Genomic DNA, 15,390 nt, shown 5'->3' with positions numbered 1-15,390 from the left:
TGAAAGGCAAGACTAGAAAGCTAAGTTAAAAAGGATTAAAGAAATTGACAAGAAATTGAGCCCATCAGCAACTACTAGAAATTATTATGATTGGCATGTCTTCTTAGTTTACAATTGGAGAAAAACATTTTATATACACCTTTTTCAGATATTGTGTTTACCCCCATCTCATGGTATTTCACCATGCGCTTAGTGAGATCATTACAGTTTTTCAGACAAAGATGAATATTGTTTCTTAATGAGCCAACTTCACATTGGAAGCAATTCAAGAGAACCTAAGAAACCCCCTAACTGCTGGTGGCAGAAAATTATTAAAAGATTAAGAATGGAGATCTGAATTGCAGCATTTGCCTTTCAGTTCTCTCACTTCCCTCCGTCGGGGCATAAAAAGTTGACTCAACCACCACAAAAAACCCACTCAAATCCTCAGCTCTGGAAACCAGAAAGGTTGCAGACATCCAGAAACAGATGAAAAGTTGGTTGTGAAATCTGTACCAACTCCAGCACCTGCCAAAGGCACAAGGGACTGGGAAGCATGCAGGGGCTCCTCGCTTCTGAGAGTGCCAGTCCAGTGACTGTTCCCTTCAAGCACCAAGCACATGCAGCACCAACGCAACTGGTCAACTGATTTAAACCAAGTCTTCTCACACTTGTCTCTTGCCCTGTGAGCCACAGCAAAAGTGCAGCCTTTCATGTAAGTCAGCAGTTAGATCTCAGTGACAGCAGAATTTCAGAAGATAAGCCATAATTTTGCAGAGTGTGAGAATCAATGAGCAAATTCATCTGATCACTCAGAATTGCTCTGAGAAGATGGCTCGGTCTTTGAAACAGAAGAGCCAGAAACTGCAAAGAACCAGAAGAAAGACAAAACTAAGTTGTTTGGGCTGTTAAAATTACACAAAATGGCATTATATTTATCCAAAACATGCAGTTCTTCTTTGTCAAAAGAGTAAATTTAGAAAGGGAAAAAAAAATGGTTGTTACTGAACAGAACAGGAAAAGGACGACTGGTCTAAACCTTGCTGTTGTCCAAGATCTATGGCCCAACCAGCCTGGGACCGATAGCAGGACAATAATACCAGGTCTGACAAAGCAAAACTGCCATGGACTATGCCAGAATCATCAAGGAAAAACACAGCTACCAATTAGCCTGGGCTCACACATTCCACAGAAGAGAAACTGTGTTTATTACTGCCCTTTTAAAAAGGCAGTAATAAAGGGAGATACCAGGAGACTGGTTTATGGGTACTGAAACAAGCTGTCATTTATGACTTGGCTGCATGACTTTCCTTAAGAAGTCCCTTGAACTCTGGACAGTGCACAGAACAAGCCTGTATGGCTTTATACTGCCAGTCTTACACAGCCAGATAGCATCACCACAGAGAAGAGAGATTTGGACACTTCCATTTGTTCACTAATGGCTCTGTCAGACAGCAGGAATGTTTGACGAGACCTGTCAAGTGTGGAGTTTCTTGGAAAAGGGTAGAAGACCTTGAAACCTGGCACAGACAGTTCCAGGGCATTCATTTGTAATTTCAAATCATCTTCAGCATACCAGCTCACCTCTAAAGCTCACATTAATGGAAAGATTAACTGTTGTAGAATCGTTGTGTGCAGCAGCATTCTTTACGTATGTAGTGCCAACAGATGATGATAGTCAAAAATCTTCAGCTATCTTAGACTTGCAGTATACAGTAGGATTCTCACCGCAAATAACAACTAAGCCTTTTGCCTTCTTAATCTTATACTTCCTGACAGAACCCAAAAAGTCTTCTCTACTAACCAGTTAGCCTCTGACAGAGGAATCCTTACTCAAAGGGGCACAGCAGTGTATAGAAGAAACCTGGGCTATTTCTGGTAAAAAATACCACCTGGTTTAGCCCTCCTAAATCCTGTCCTTTACAGAGTGAGCTTCCAAGGATGTTCTTGCTTTCAGACTGACAGCAGGAAATGTGAAGTCCTCACTGAAGAAAGAAATCCGAAGCTCCCAGATTCTTAAGCGGCACCCCTTTCTGACAGAAGTATGAAACCCACCAACTTATTTGTGTCATGGAAAAAAAATAATCTAGTAAGTAGCATAATAACACAGAATATATACATAGTAAACACAAATGTACCTCAAGCAGATGGTATGTTTTCAGTCCAGACAATGGCAAAACAGCTGGGACAATAAGAACAGTTACCTTAGTCGGTTGGTGTAGGTATCTACACAAGTCTTCATTTTAGCCAACAAGGTCCCAACAGAAGCTTGTGACTCCAACTGTTCTTCTTCCTCTTCGCTATTTTCTCCAGACAGAGGAAGCAATAATGGCACCATTGATGTGCAGGATGCAATAGCACGGAGTAATTCCAACAGGGCTCGGTAGAGAGGGACGTGTCGGGCCATATCCAAAACTAGGAGGAAAAACAATTTATATTTATTACTAAATTTATATAAAACTAATTATTAAAATGTTAATGATACTTAGTTATATAACATGGTATTTTGTAACAGCCATTTAAAATTTATGTTAAGTTTTAATTGCCTTGTCCAGAATTGGGAAGATACCTAGAAAACAAACGTTAGCAAAGACACAAGAGGACAAAAGAAAAAGTGTTAATGAGGTACACAGTAGGATTACCAAACAAACAATTCTTTTCTGGAAGCTTATTACACAAACCTGGGTCATGGTGTGTGCTGGCAGAGATGGCAAACATCTATGGGGAAGAAATTCTAACCTTTTACTCCAAGACAAAGTGAAAAGCTGTACAGTGTACCACTGCAGCGCTTGGTATTCTAATAGCACAAGCACTGATGAGGAAAGACTGAAATATCATTTGTTTTTATCTATAGTTACCTTCTTCTTTGGGAAAATTTGTCAGCATTACTGCAGGTTTATAGCCACAAAATAAATGAATTTATCTGCTCAGAGGTTTAGCTTTTCTCCCTTCCATGTAGAAAACATCATCTTAAAAACCAATTATGCATTCCTCAGAGCACGGACTATTTCTAAAAGATGCATGTTTTATCTGCACACTTGTGAACTACAAACCAGTAAGGATGAATAAGAATATATACTAGGCAGGCAGTGTTCATTGTCCTTGTGTTGCTCAGAATGATAGAAGTAACTGAGGCAGTACATAGGTATCAGCTCTTCTAAGTAGAAAAGACATGCAGAGACGCTCATGATTCTAATGGATTCTCTAGCACCACATTGTTTATTTTTCTTTTCCACTTGCCTGGACAAATGTGCAATGGATGTCATTTCAACTGACTTTATATCATTAATAGAAATCCTGAAAATGTAGCAATACGCAGATACTTTAACACAGCTGCTTCCTCTGTCCCCAGGACATACTATTTTTAACCTAACTGCAGAAAAAAAGCCATTGCTCCAGTTCAAAGTGTTTACAAATGACTGAGTTTGATAAAATACATTCCTGTTTTTTCCAACACACTCACACACACAAAAATTAACTGACAACTTGCATTAGCACAGAATGAAGCACAGAATAACTCTTTAATGTTTCATTTAGCACATCTCGCCCTCCAAGCTAAAGCATATCACAAACTTTCACGTCCCATTACCAATCCCTCAGCACTAAATGCAGCATGATGGGTCAGGATAAATAGCCAACTACAATTCAACCAGTGAGTTTATCCAAGTTTTCAGCTGGATTTCTTTCTTCTTTGATCAAGATTTTGCTATTTGTATTTTGAAACTACTGAAACACCCCAATCACTGGACTGGGCAAAGATTTTCTTGGATGAACAGAAGGAAGATTTACTGAAACAAAGCATTAATCTGTCAGGTCTGAATCAACCTCCAATGAATTTAAACCCTGGCATTTAAAAAACCCAGCTTCTTATTTGCCATAATATGTATTAAAAACACACATTCATTCCTTATGCTCATGGCCTACTCTGTAGTGAATAAAGACCGCCCCACTGAAAAATCCCCCAAACGTGTAAAACGCTCACTAAAGCAACAAGAACAGGGTTGAGGTGAGGAGGTCAATGTGAAGGGCTGGTGCAGCTGGGCTCCTGGAGAAAAAGCATGAGGGGAAAAGAAAGAGATGAAATAAAACACCCTGCTCTACCCTTCCCCCTCAAAGTCCACCTCCAGCCTGCAGTGCTGAAACCATATAAACAACTGTGGTCTGCTATGAGACAGCTGGGGGAAGGATAAACCCCAACCCCTCGATAACCACAGCAGTTTACTCCAGGAAAGCTTTGCTCTTTCTTTAATTTAACCAACAAATTTTCACAAGGACAGAAAACAGCTTCAAATCCTTCAGTGCCTGTTTGCCGTCTCCTCCTTGGCTGGATGGAGAGTTACATTCAAATTCACCGTTGTGTGAGAAACTGAACTGACATTAACACAGAAATCTCTTCCAGGAAGAGGGGATAGATTATATGTTTTTATCAGATTCGACCAACTTACACTGCTTTGCAATTGCTCCCCTGTGAAGCAAATGAAAAGCATTTGTTTGGTTTCAATTGGAACACTCTACTTCTAGGGAACAACTACCATTTTTTATTGCCATTTTTTCTTTAATGTTTATCATTGTTTTTAACATATCGCCTTCTAGACTCTCCTGTCTCAATTCCTTGTCATCACTGTGTCTTACACTACTTTTGTTCATCATACTTATTAAAGATGATGATCTGTGCAAGTATGCTTGTCCAGAATACCAGATAAGAATTCCCTCTAATCCCCAGTGTAAAACCAAACAGGGGGAAATTTTCTCTCTTGAGACTGGATATCTGGGCAAGTATAAAACTTGCTGTAAAGAACTCAAATTCAGCAAATTCCTGTTCATTATATTTACTGGGCAGTTCTTGTACTCCTTGTGCCTCCTTTACTTTCAATGGAAAGAGGATGCCAAACAGACAACAGCATCAGTTTTCTGAAATAAGACGACTCAAGCACTTTAACAATCTTGACATTAACTTATAATTAAATGTCCCAAATTGGATTACACTCTGTTTTTAAGTCTCTATTCTTAGTCCATTAGGAGTACACAATGCTTCTCTATAAAGGAGCCAACTGGCCCAGCCCTGCTGCTGTGTCCACCCTCTGCTGTGCGGGCCAGCAGCACACGCTCATATGTCCATAGAATATCCCAGGAGCAACGCAGAGCACAGCAGAACCTTGATGGTCAGCCTGCAGCACCTGGGCTCCAGCATCATCTTCCTTGCTCCTACAGTTTGCAACATACTAAGTTAGCTGGGATCTATGAGATCTATGTCTTTCCTTTAGATAGTATTAGTGATGTAGATGGGAGAGCATTTCAGAAATACAAATTATGTGACTCTTAAAAAAAGAAAAGTCATTTAGATCCCGTATTTAAGTCTAAAAGACAACCAAAATTAAAAGGAATCAAATGTCCTCCACTCAGTATCGCGGAGAAAAATATACAATGCAAATCTGAAAAAACAGAAATCCCATTTCTGTCAAATAGAAGCAATCGTACCTTTAGACTTCCATCCTTACGTCCATAATCACAGCAATTTGGCTTTTAAGCAAATAAAAGCATCAGTGAAGATCAAGTGTTACGAGTAAGCCACTGTGCTGAAGCATGCTGTACCTTGGGTACACATGGAACTCTTTTTCTGACTTAATGAATTGAGCAATGCAAGCCTACAGTAACATTTTATTGACGTTAAATACAGAGCCTTATGCTGGATTCTCTTTTCTACACATCAGAAAATAAAAAATAAGTAGTTTTGCTTATAGAGACGCTATAATTTGAACAGTATTAGTACATCTTAAACATATCAGAATTACTTTATATGGGTGCTTCAGTTGTACAGGGCGGCACAAACAGCATTTAAGTCACGCGGGCACATACATGAGCATACCAAACTGCAAATACACTGCATCCCTAAGAATATGAAAACAGGAGATGGAAATTCCTGGCTTTATAATAAATGACAGATGGATAAATTATCCAGGATTCTCTGCTATTCCATCCCCAATAATATTATTCAGTAATTACAAATGTCTGCGAGCTTCCTGCTGCAGTATTTGCAATTTGGAAAGGCAAAGAAGGCTAAAAATAAGTCAAAAATGTCAATTAATAAAGCCAGGCTTCCCTTGTACCTCAACAGTGAGCAGTTCTGACCAAGGACTGGTGGAGGGGAGAAGAAACTGAAGTTGTTTCATGAAGTCTCCACTGTCAGAAGATGCCGAGCATCTGTCTTTGGAAAATGCCCATCTTTCCCAAACACCCAAAGGTCGTGAGATAGGAAGGCACCTAACACATCATCGAAGAGTACTAAACACAATCCAGTTACTCCTGGAAAATAACTGATTTAAGTGTATAATCTGTGTGTGATTTTAAGAGATTTGGATTGCTTTCCACATCTATTTATACATCACTGATACTTCTTAAGAGGACCTAAGTCAATCCATATGCAATTACAACCTCAATATATGTAAAAGCACGTGAGGGCAAGTAGCGTCATAGGATAGAGGTATTGCCTTAAATTATGTAAGTATCTGTAACAAGATAATGCCCTGGTGAGTCTAATGCATTTGCTTTCTTTTAATATTATACAACATTCAAACAAAGAATAGCCAGGCCTAATGGCCCATTAAATAGATAATACTGAGCAGCAATAAATTTTTCTGCAATTCATTTAACAACCTCGGTACAACTTAACTGGGTACGAGTAAGATTATAAAGCTTATTTCCATTGTAATGGATGTTTAAAACATAATACAAAGAATAAACATATTTATTTTACAGTAAAAGAAATGATTAGTATTACTATGCACTATATTAAAAACGTTCACACTTTACAGTAGATTGAAAAAATAAAAAAGAATAATTTTAAAGAAAATGATGACAAGTTGTGCTTTATCAGGATCTAATGCGAAGACATTCCCACTATGATTCTTACTATAACTATAACAGGAATTTCTGCCCCAGAGTGCTTGTAAATGTAATGTAAAGTGAGGCAAAACAGACACCTGAGGAACAACTGTCACCTAACAAAACCCACTCCAAACCAGTTTTAAGTGCATCCCATTGCCAGATGTATAGACTCCGGGCTTCTATAGTACAAGGAAAGTATATCCTGTACATTATTTGACACTTACTACAATTGCATCATTTCACAACCTTTTCTTGCTTTTAAGACATTTTAGAGGCCCACAAAAGCGTGACTTTCTCAGACTATTTTACTGTACGTGCAATTTCTTTACATCTTTAAGCCCCATACACAACCTTGTTGCCCCTGCTGAAGGACACAAAGCTGCACCAGTCACTCTTTCCAAGTGATGGCCACTTCCTGTAGTTCCCACTGCAGCCACAAGATGTACAGCCACGCTTAGGAGAAAATAACAGAAAGGGGCATTCTATACAGAACGCACAGACTAGAAACAGGAAATAGGAAGGTAAACCTAAAATTCCTGTGAATAGTACAGCTTGCATTTTATAGACCAAGAGAGGGGAAAAAACAGATAAAACCTGAACAAAATGCCCTTTATAATCCAAGATAAATTTGAATTCTGATTTTACAGTAACATTCTCATCTCCCATGCCAAGAGCTTGGCTTCTTGCATGGGGTAGTTTCCAGACACCCATGAGCTTTCTCTGTGTCTCATCTCCTCGTTTGATTTGGATCTACTTTTCTCCTATTGGACTTCACATCTTCCTAGAAAGACAGAAAGTACTTTTTTCTTTTCCTTTTTGTCCAGAAATACAAACTCTGCCTCTATTTCAAGTAACGTGAAAGAAGCAGTACCTACAAAGAGCAACTCATAATGTTATAACTCTTCTATTTACGTCAGGCATATGGGCTCAAGGTTTACTATAATGCATTCAACCGCCCCCAGAAAAAACAAACCTACAAAACCCCCACTAACCAACAGAGCCAAACAACCCAACCACAGGAGAACTCTTCTGCACTCCAAAGAACAGATTTTTTTTATAAAACAGCAACAAAGTTAAAAGAAATTGGTCTCCTCAGTTTAAAAAGACAGAAGTAAACAAGGTTCTCATTGCCCTTCTCTTATTAAAAACCTTTAAGCTCAATGTGAAGATCATAACTGCAGTACAACACACATCTGCCACTGATTTATTTTTTTTAACCTCCACACCACTTAGAGGTTCTCTCAACTTCATACCATTTCTAAAATAAGCCCCGTAATTTCTGAGGGCGCACTCAGTAGGTTACTCACAAACATAAAACTCACGGCTGGGATGCAGTTTTTCACTCTCTTACTAAAGATTTTCAGCAGCAGCAAAAAAGAAAAAAAAAACAACAACAACAAAAAAGCCACTTCTCCAAAAAGCCACACAAAACAACACTGATTCACTGATTTAGTATTTTCATTTAAAACCTTCGCACAGCCTTGCAGCCACAGACACTGCCAGAATCCATGTCAGACACTGTTCTTCTAGGAGGGCCCTACTTCCTTTTCCTACACATCTTATGAGTGCAGGCCCTCCTCGGCCCCCTTTATTGCATCTTTTCAAACATACAATCTGTGAATGCAGCCCACGCTGCAGGCGATAGTGTCAGTTCCAAATACGACATGCTCTGCTGCCTCTTGATTTTCTGTTTCACAATCAACCCAGGGCAAGCCTCTTTTATAATAGGCCTAATTAGCACCCTATGTTCTGTTACATTTTGACAGAAAAAAGATTGCCTATAGCGTATTTCAAAATCAGATATTTTAAAGGAAACTTTAACCTTAGGGCAACAATAAAAGCTTTCTAAACATCATCATCTTGTAATCATCTAATTACTCTAGACTTCTTCTTTGCTTTTCCATATATAAGAATGGCACAAATATTTTCATGGCACCATTTTTGACCATTGGAAAAAAATAAAAATAAAAAGGCACGAGAAGAGATGAGTCCCTTTGCAGCAGGAGGAGGGCGATAAGCCTCATGCTGGAAGCCTGCTTCCAGCTCACGAGGTACAAATCCTGTGCCAGAGCAGAGTGAAACAACACAGGAATGGTGGATCTCCTAACATGTGCAGTGTCAGGCTCCAAGTTCATTATGATGATGATGATGATGATTCAGATTCAGCTTTCTTCAAAGCACCTTGTTCCTACGGTGTCAGCACCGAGCTCAGTAGCAGTCAATAAATAAATAAATACATAAATAAAATAGACCAAATATGAGCAAACTGAAAGAAATCAGATATTACTTATTGCAGTGGCGTTCTAACAGTAGTATGACTTCAACAGACATGAATTTATTCATTATGTCACGACAGCACAGTACTGGGAAAGGGACAAAGGCAACTGAAAACCTGAAGGTACGTCATGAGCTTCTTCTGTACTACCTCAAATGAAACAAATGTACTACCTCAAATGAAACAACAGCCCTGGTGACTAAAGAAGCAAATGATAAAAGTTTTTCAACATTATCAGTGGTAAAGAAAACGTGAATAGGGCTGATCTGTACATTAAAAGCACTTTGCATGCCATGAGAAGACTGCTAATTGGAAAAGAACATCAGGATGTGTTACACACACAATGCTTCACAGTTAGGCTTTGGAAAAGCTTAGCAATAAATGCTGGTGCAGAAATATTATTACGGATTCAGAAGGAATTGGGTAAATTCATCTAAGTATGTAAGAATGGGGCACCAAGGACTCATAAACGGGGTGACACAAGCCCTGGCCACACAACATTATTAGCAGCAAAGCAGTTAAAGGTCAGCTCTACCGCTCAGCTCTCCCACAGGCAGCAGTTACTGCCCACTATTAGTGATAAAAGTAAGGGGCTGACAAGCATGGTGTGTCCCAGTATTGCTGTGCTCACATGCCCGCTCTGGGAAATCAGGCAAAAATATCAGGTTATCTGCTGCAGGAAAGGGAAACTGTGCATTTCTACTCCAAGAAGCAAGATGCATTGTTCAAGCTAGTTGGTCAGTCACCTGCAGTCTGGGTAGGAATGCTGCTCAGAGGGCAGCCCACTGCTCTTAAATAGCTCTGCTTCATTTAAGCATACTTGATTTGGGCGAAGATCGGTATTTTCAGCAAGATTTTATTTACAAGTGAAATTGAATAACATTACTCACTTAAAAAACTTGCTAAGAAAAAATCTCCACTATGAAAATCTCCCCTCCCAAAGGTCAATGCATTTCCCTCCAGTGTCAATTCTTTCAAACAATAAAACATGCAGAAAAGCAAGTAAATGATAAAGCTGTAACCAAATGATGTTTGCATCCCAACCTAGAAAACAAGTATAAGGAAGCATCAGGGTAAAGTTACGGAATCGACATAAAATGATGCAAATCCAGATAAAGCAAGGAAATACAGGGAAGATAGAAGAAAGGTTTTATATAAAAGACATTCAGAGAACACATGAGAATTAGGTTTTTATACCTGGACAGAGGATGAAAAAAGTTTCATTATTAATATGAAGGCTGTTCCATAGGAACAGAAAGCACATCATATCCAAGTTTGTCAAGACCTACTGACAATGCTGAAGGTGATAAGGTTCTTGGATCCTGTCATTACCAGTGATGAGACACGATGTCGTCACTAGAAGCTGAAGTCAAAACAGCAGCCCATGGAGTGGCAACATGCGAATTCCCCATCAAGGAAGTTAAAGACACAGCCCTCAGCAGGTAAAGTGAAGTGCACTGTTGTGTGAGATAGGAAAGGACTGATCCTTCAGGATTTCCTGAAACCCAATCAAACCATCATCTCTGACTGCTGCATCACTACACTGACTAAGCTGAAGTCTCAAACTTCCAGAGTCAGACGATAGAAGACAGCAGCCTTTATCTTCCAACATAGTAACGCCAGGCCTCATGCCAGCTTGAACACTGTGGAGCACGATGCCCAGTTTGGTTGAACTGTCCTACTACACCCATTGTAAGTCCAAATTTGGCACCTCTTGACTTCCATCTGTTTGGGCTGGTGAAAGACTGACTGTGGGCAACGCTTTCCTAGCAATGTTGCTGTCACAGCAGCTGTGAAAGGGTCACCTTTGCTGGTACAGATTTTGATGAAGGCTGTATGCATTCTCTTGTCTATGACTGGCAAAAATGCATAGCTATTGGTGGAGACCATGTTGAAATGGAGTGAGTTGTGGCTGTGAAAGTGCTCTATCAAAACAGTGTTATTGTGTTGTTTGTATGTGTTGTAGCTCCATGGAAATAAATTGGCAGCAGTACTTCTCTTTGCTATGGCATTTAATATGATAAAAAAAAAAAAAAAGAACATTTCCATTTGATGTAGATTTAATGAAATCAATCTAATAGTAGTTGTAAGCTAATAGTGTCAAATTAACCATCCTCTTAATTAAGAAAGTAAGAAAAATATTATCCTCAAGAGAAATTCCATGACTGAAATGGCCTGTGGACAAAAACACTGTTGAAAAATAAAATTAAATAAAATGAGGTGCAAGCTTGCCTTTGGCTCCATGTTAAGTGTGCTTACATCTGGACATGACCAAATACTTAGATTTACACAGCAACTCGATTTGTCGGCCCATTCATTTGTTGCACCCTCACACTGGCATGCTCCAAGTCTAATAATAGAATACAAAATACATATGTACCCCTTTTGACTTCCTAAATCATAAGGTATAATTGAAGCTAATTCTCAAGCACAGGCACTCCACAGAGAGTACAGGAAAGGTATCACTACGAACACAAAGCAGGATTTTAAAGGAAGTTAATCTGGCTTTCATCATCTCAGCACTGGGAGAGGGAACAATGATTTCACTATTTTTGGCAGGAGGAGTGGGCAAGCAGCCACCTTGAAATGGTCCTCGGCAAGTCATGTTACCCCTTCCAGCCCATAAAACAGTCACTAGTATTTTAAGGCAAGATGGGAATTGAAAATAAGATGGAAATCTGCCATTTTATAGCACATGCTGCAGAAATCAACGTGGAAATTCAAAATTAGACAATGAAGGAAACAAAAAGAAAAAAAACATGACTTCAGAAGATGGAAGAAGGCCAGGACTCAGGCCTTCGCTTCTATCAACCACACTATCAGCAAAGAATACTCACATTACTATTTGAGTGAATGGACATGCTTTCACTGTGCTTCAGGGCAAACGTCCCATTTATGAGCATACCTGCAAGATCATGCCCTCATGTGACAGAAAGAAGACTATTTTACAGATCTCATTCTGCATTAAATACCCAACTATTTTGCATGGTCAACAAGACAGAATCCTGGTATGTATGTAAGACAGAACCTTGACCACTTTGGAATATTTTCTGTGGGATAGCTGATTATTTAAACATCAACATGGGGTTTTGGTATAAAGAGGTGAAGTGTGGGCTGTGGAGAAACTGAAGCCTAGTAGCCCTCCTGAGCCTACATTATATGAAAGGCAATCTTCTGCACTCAAATCACACTGAGTGCCCTAGAGTGCGAGCAGCTATGTGGTAAATTTACCAACCAACATGCCTGAGCATCGTGTATGATGGAAAGAATAATCTCCACACCAGAGACATGCAGAACAGGAGATTTTACATCGTCCATGCAATGCCAAGCAGGTTCCTGTTCCACTTCTTAAAGTCATCTGTATATGGGAAATGCCAGATATAACCTTTTATTTTCAAAAGAGGAAAGAAAACAAGAACACATGCACAGAACGACAGATGAGATAGTGAGACTGTTACTGCCCAGAATAATCAGGACCTATCACTCCATCTAACACACGAGAGCTCCAACTGATGAAAATTAAAGGCAGTGCTCAACGTTTCACTAAGCCTCTCTTCAAATTCATTCTGAACTTCATGGCTCCTAACTGTTATAAAGTCTGCCCCAGAAGCACAGTGAGCTCCTCCTCAGGAAAGCTTAAGTAAATTACCTAAAACTAACCATGGCAATCTGCTCTGTATGTTTCTTCTTTGCACGAGAAACACCTTAGCACCTTATTCAATTATGCTACATGTCTAAGTCACTAATAGAGGAAAAAGAAAAAAGAAACACATTGAAAATGCATTATTTACTGTTCTAAATTTTTAGGAGATTCTTTTGTGCATCAACAAAATGCTCATGCCCAGCAGTTACAGTATCATTGGCAATAAGGAGCAGAATGGAATAAGAACAAAACTGGAGGGCATCAACTTATCTACAGTGTAACGCAGAACTACAGGACACTTAGTGTAACGTCCTATTATCCTATGATATCATATTCTCTTTTCAAAAAGCACTGATGCTGTTGGTGATGAGTCTGTGAATGTGTTTGGAGCATGTGGTAGACTGCAGAGGAATCTATTCGAGATACCCACCAACTATCCAACTACATTTATTAAATCGACATGAAACCATTTGAGATGTACAGTCTGACTAGAGGAAAATAAGAGAAAATGGGAGTTCTGATAATATTTACCATAGAAATTTTCAAAGATGCAATGTAGTACCTCAAATTTTAAAGGGCCCGTCAAGCGTCTTTACCAATTACACTGCGAGGGAAAGCTAATTTAGTAGTTAGAGGCTCCCAGTTTGATCCTGTTCACAGAGAAGTACCTACCAATTTTGGCTTCCAATTAATGAAATGGGAAAAACAAACAAACAAAGGAACAAACTCCTGGATGAAACACTCCTGGACCTTAGCAGTAACGTAACACAGACCAGGAAAGCTTATGGTTTGGCTCCCTTTTCTTTAAACAAGGCAGAAGCTTTTCTGCCATGCCCCTTGAACACTTGTGGCCAAAACCAAATCCTTCTGAAGACAACAGCCCCTACTGCCTTTTCTTCTGAAGTAAACAGTTAGAAACAAAACCACAGAAACTAACTTCAGTAATAGAATGAATACCAGCTGCATCTCATATATGATGTTAGCTTCTAGAAATCCTTGTATATCATGGAAGCTTATTAAGAAAGATATCTCATCTTTGGAAGGCAAAAGGCAAACACTGCAGTTTAGTTTCCTTTTACATAAAACATACTGCACAGCCGAGTGCAAGGCATCAAAGTCTGCCAGAAAAATATATTTCATGTCAGTACTGCAAAACTGATGTTCAAGTAGATCTAAAGGGGTACCATAAAACTACAGGTTCTTGGCAGACTGATACAGATAGATAAGCAGCCTATTGCTCCTGCTTCAAAACAATCATACTATCCTACAACCACAGAGGTCGAGAACTTCATATCAGTCTCCAGATAAGAAAACAACCTAGTTTCCTTATGCTTTCAAGACTGCCCCGTAAAGAACATTTGGGGGTTCAGTCATAATTTTTGGAAAAATACCTGTAACTTAAATCTCATTAAAAAAATTAGACAGAAAAATTCCACTCTTTATTCCAGAAATCTGCCTTTCTGAAAAGTACTCCACAGAAATTCATAATCACACAGGTGAGCAAAAGGCAGAAAGAAGAACAAAATATGATGTAGGAAGCCTCACTTTGGAGGGAGAAAGCTTTAGTCTGCAAAGGATGAAACGTCTTATCCAACAGGTAATCCAGTATCTAGTTACAAAAGAAAGGAAGGCTGCCTTGTCTTTAATTCTTAAATACCTCAGTAGGGTAATGTTTCAATGTGTACTTCATAACAACTCCTTGTAAATTAAAATAACATTCTGTAACGGAGTCAAGTTAGATGTACAAGTTTACAATTAGCTCTTTCATAAATCTTCATTACTATTAACCACACATGTGGATAATCAGTTCTAATATATATACATATATTTAATCTGTTCATTAAGTTATAGTACAAAAACATCACTAGGAAATAATTCAATGCCTTAAGTTCTTTAGAAATATTATATTCTTTTTGCAATAGGAAATAAATGACTTTACCAAGAGAATGTCATGGTCTTGCTCCAAAACCAATTTAAAGTGAAGATAAGAAATCAGAAGAAAGTCATAGCAAAAGGTAGTAGGATGACAGTGCCTTCCATATATTTAAATAAGAGCAGTCATCTGGACTCACTCACATGCACAAGATTCGTTCTTTCTCACCAGGGAAGATGCTTTAAAGTCTTTGAAGAAAAAGGGATTTGTTCCAGTTCTGATGTTCACTGAGAGCCACTTTCCTGGACTAGGATCAGTTCTCACTACTTTGCCTCTCCAGGCTTGCCCAGGAGAAGCATCCAAAATTCACTTAGCAGATAATTCTATCACGATAAAACTTATGAACACGATAGCTTAGAAATTTGATACTTGAAAACCTCCATCCTCCAGAATTGCACAGCCTACATTCAAACTAACTTGAAAGAATTAGTCCCAGATACCTTTGGAAGAAAACCTCTTGAGCTGTAAAGGATAGCAATGAATCATCACTGAAGCATTTTAAAATTACCAATCACTGTTCAGAGGTACAACACTCATACAACAGATTCTCTTTGATACCACAGCAAACGTAAAAATGAAGATGCCTGACATCCCATGTGAGACTGAAGACTAAAACAATAGTCTTTCTTCCATCATTCCACTCCACCACATCTAATAAGTGACTACAGTTGGAGT

At 38.9% G+C, this 15,390-nt stretch overlaps 1 protein-coding gene across 7 annotated transcripts in view; it reads right to left on the bottom strand.

Annotated features, from left to right (window-relative positions):
* Positions 1-15,390, bottom strand: part of BIRC6 (baculoviral IAP repeat containing 6) — a 162,767-nt gene that overhangs the window by 23,132 nt on the left and 124,245 nt on the right. For all 7 annotated transcript variants that reach the window (XM_072333401.1, XM_072333402.1, XM_072333404.1 and 4 more), the window contains exon 66: positions 2,184-2,394. In XM_072333401.1, the coding sequence (XP_072189502.1) occupies positions 2,184-2,394 (211 nt within the window). The remainder of the gene's footprint in view (positions 1-2,183; positions 2,395-15,390) is intronic.

Source organism: Excalfactoria chinensis, chromosome 3, assembly GCF_039878825.1.
Source record: "Excalfactoria chinensis isolate bCotChi1 chromosome 3, bCotChi1.hap2, whole genome shotgun sequence".
Taxonomy (NCBI): Eukaryota; Metazoa; Chordata; class Aves; order Galliformes; family Phasianidae; genus Excalfactoria; species Excalfactoria chinensis.
The sequence above is the reverse complement of the archived record's forward strand: the minus strand, read 5'-3'. Positions and strand labels throughout refer to the sequence as shown.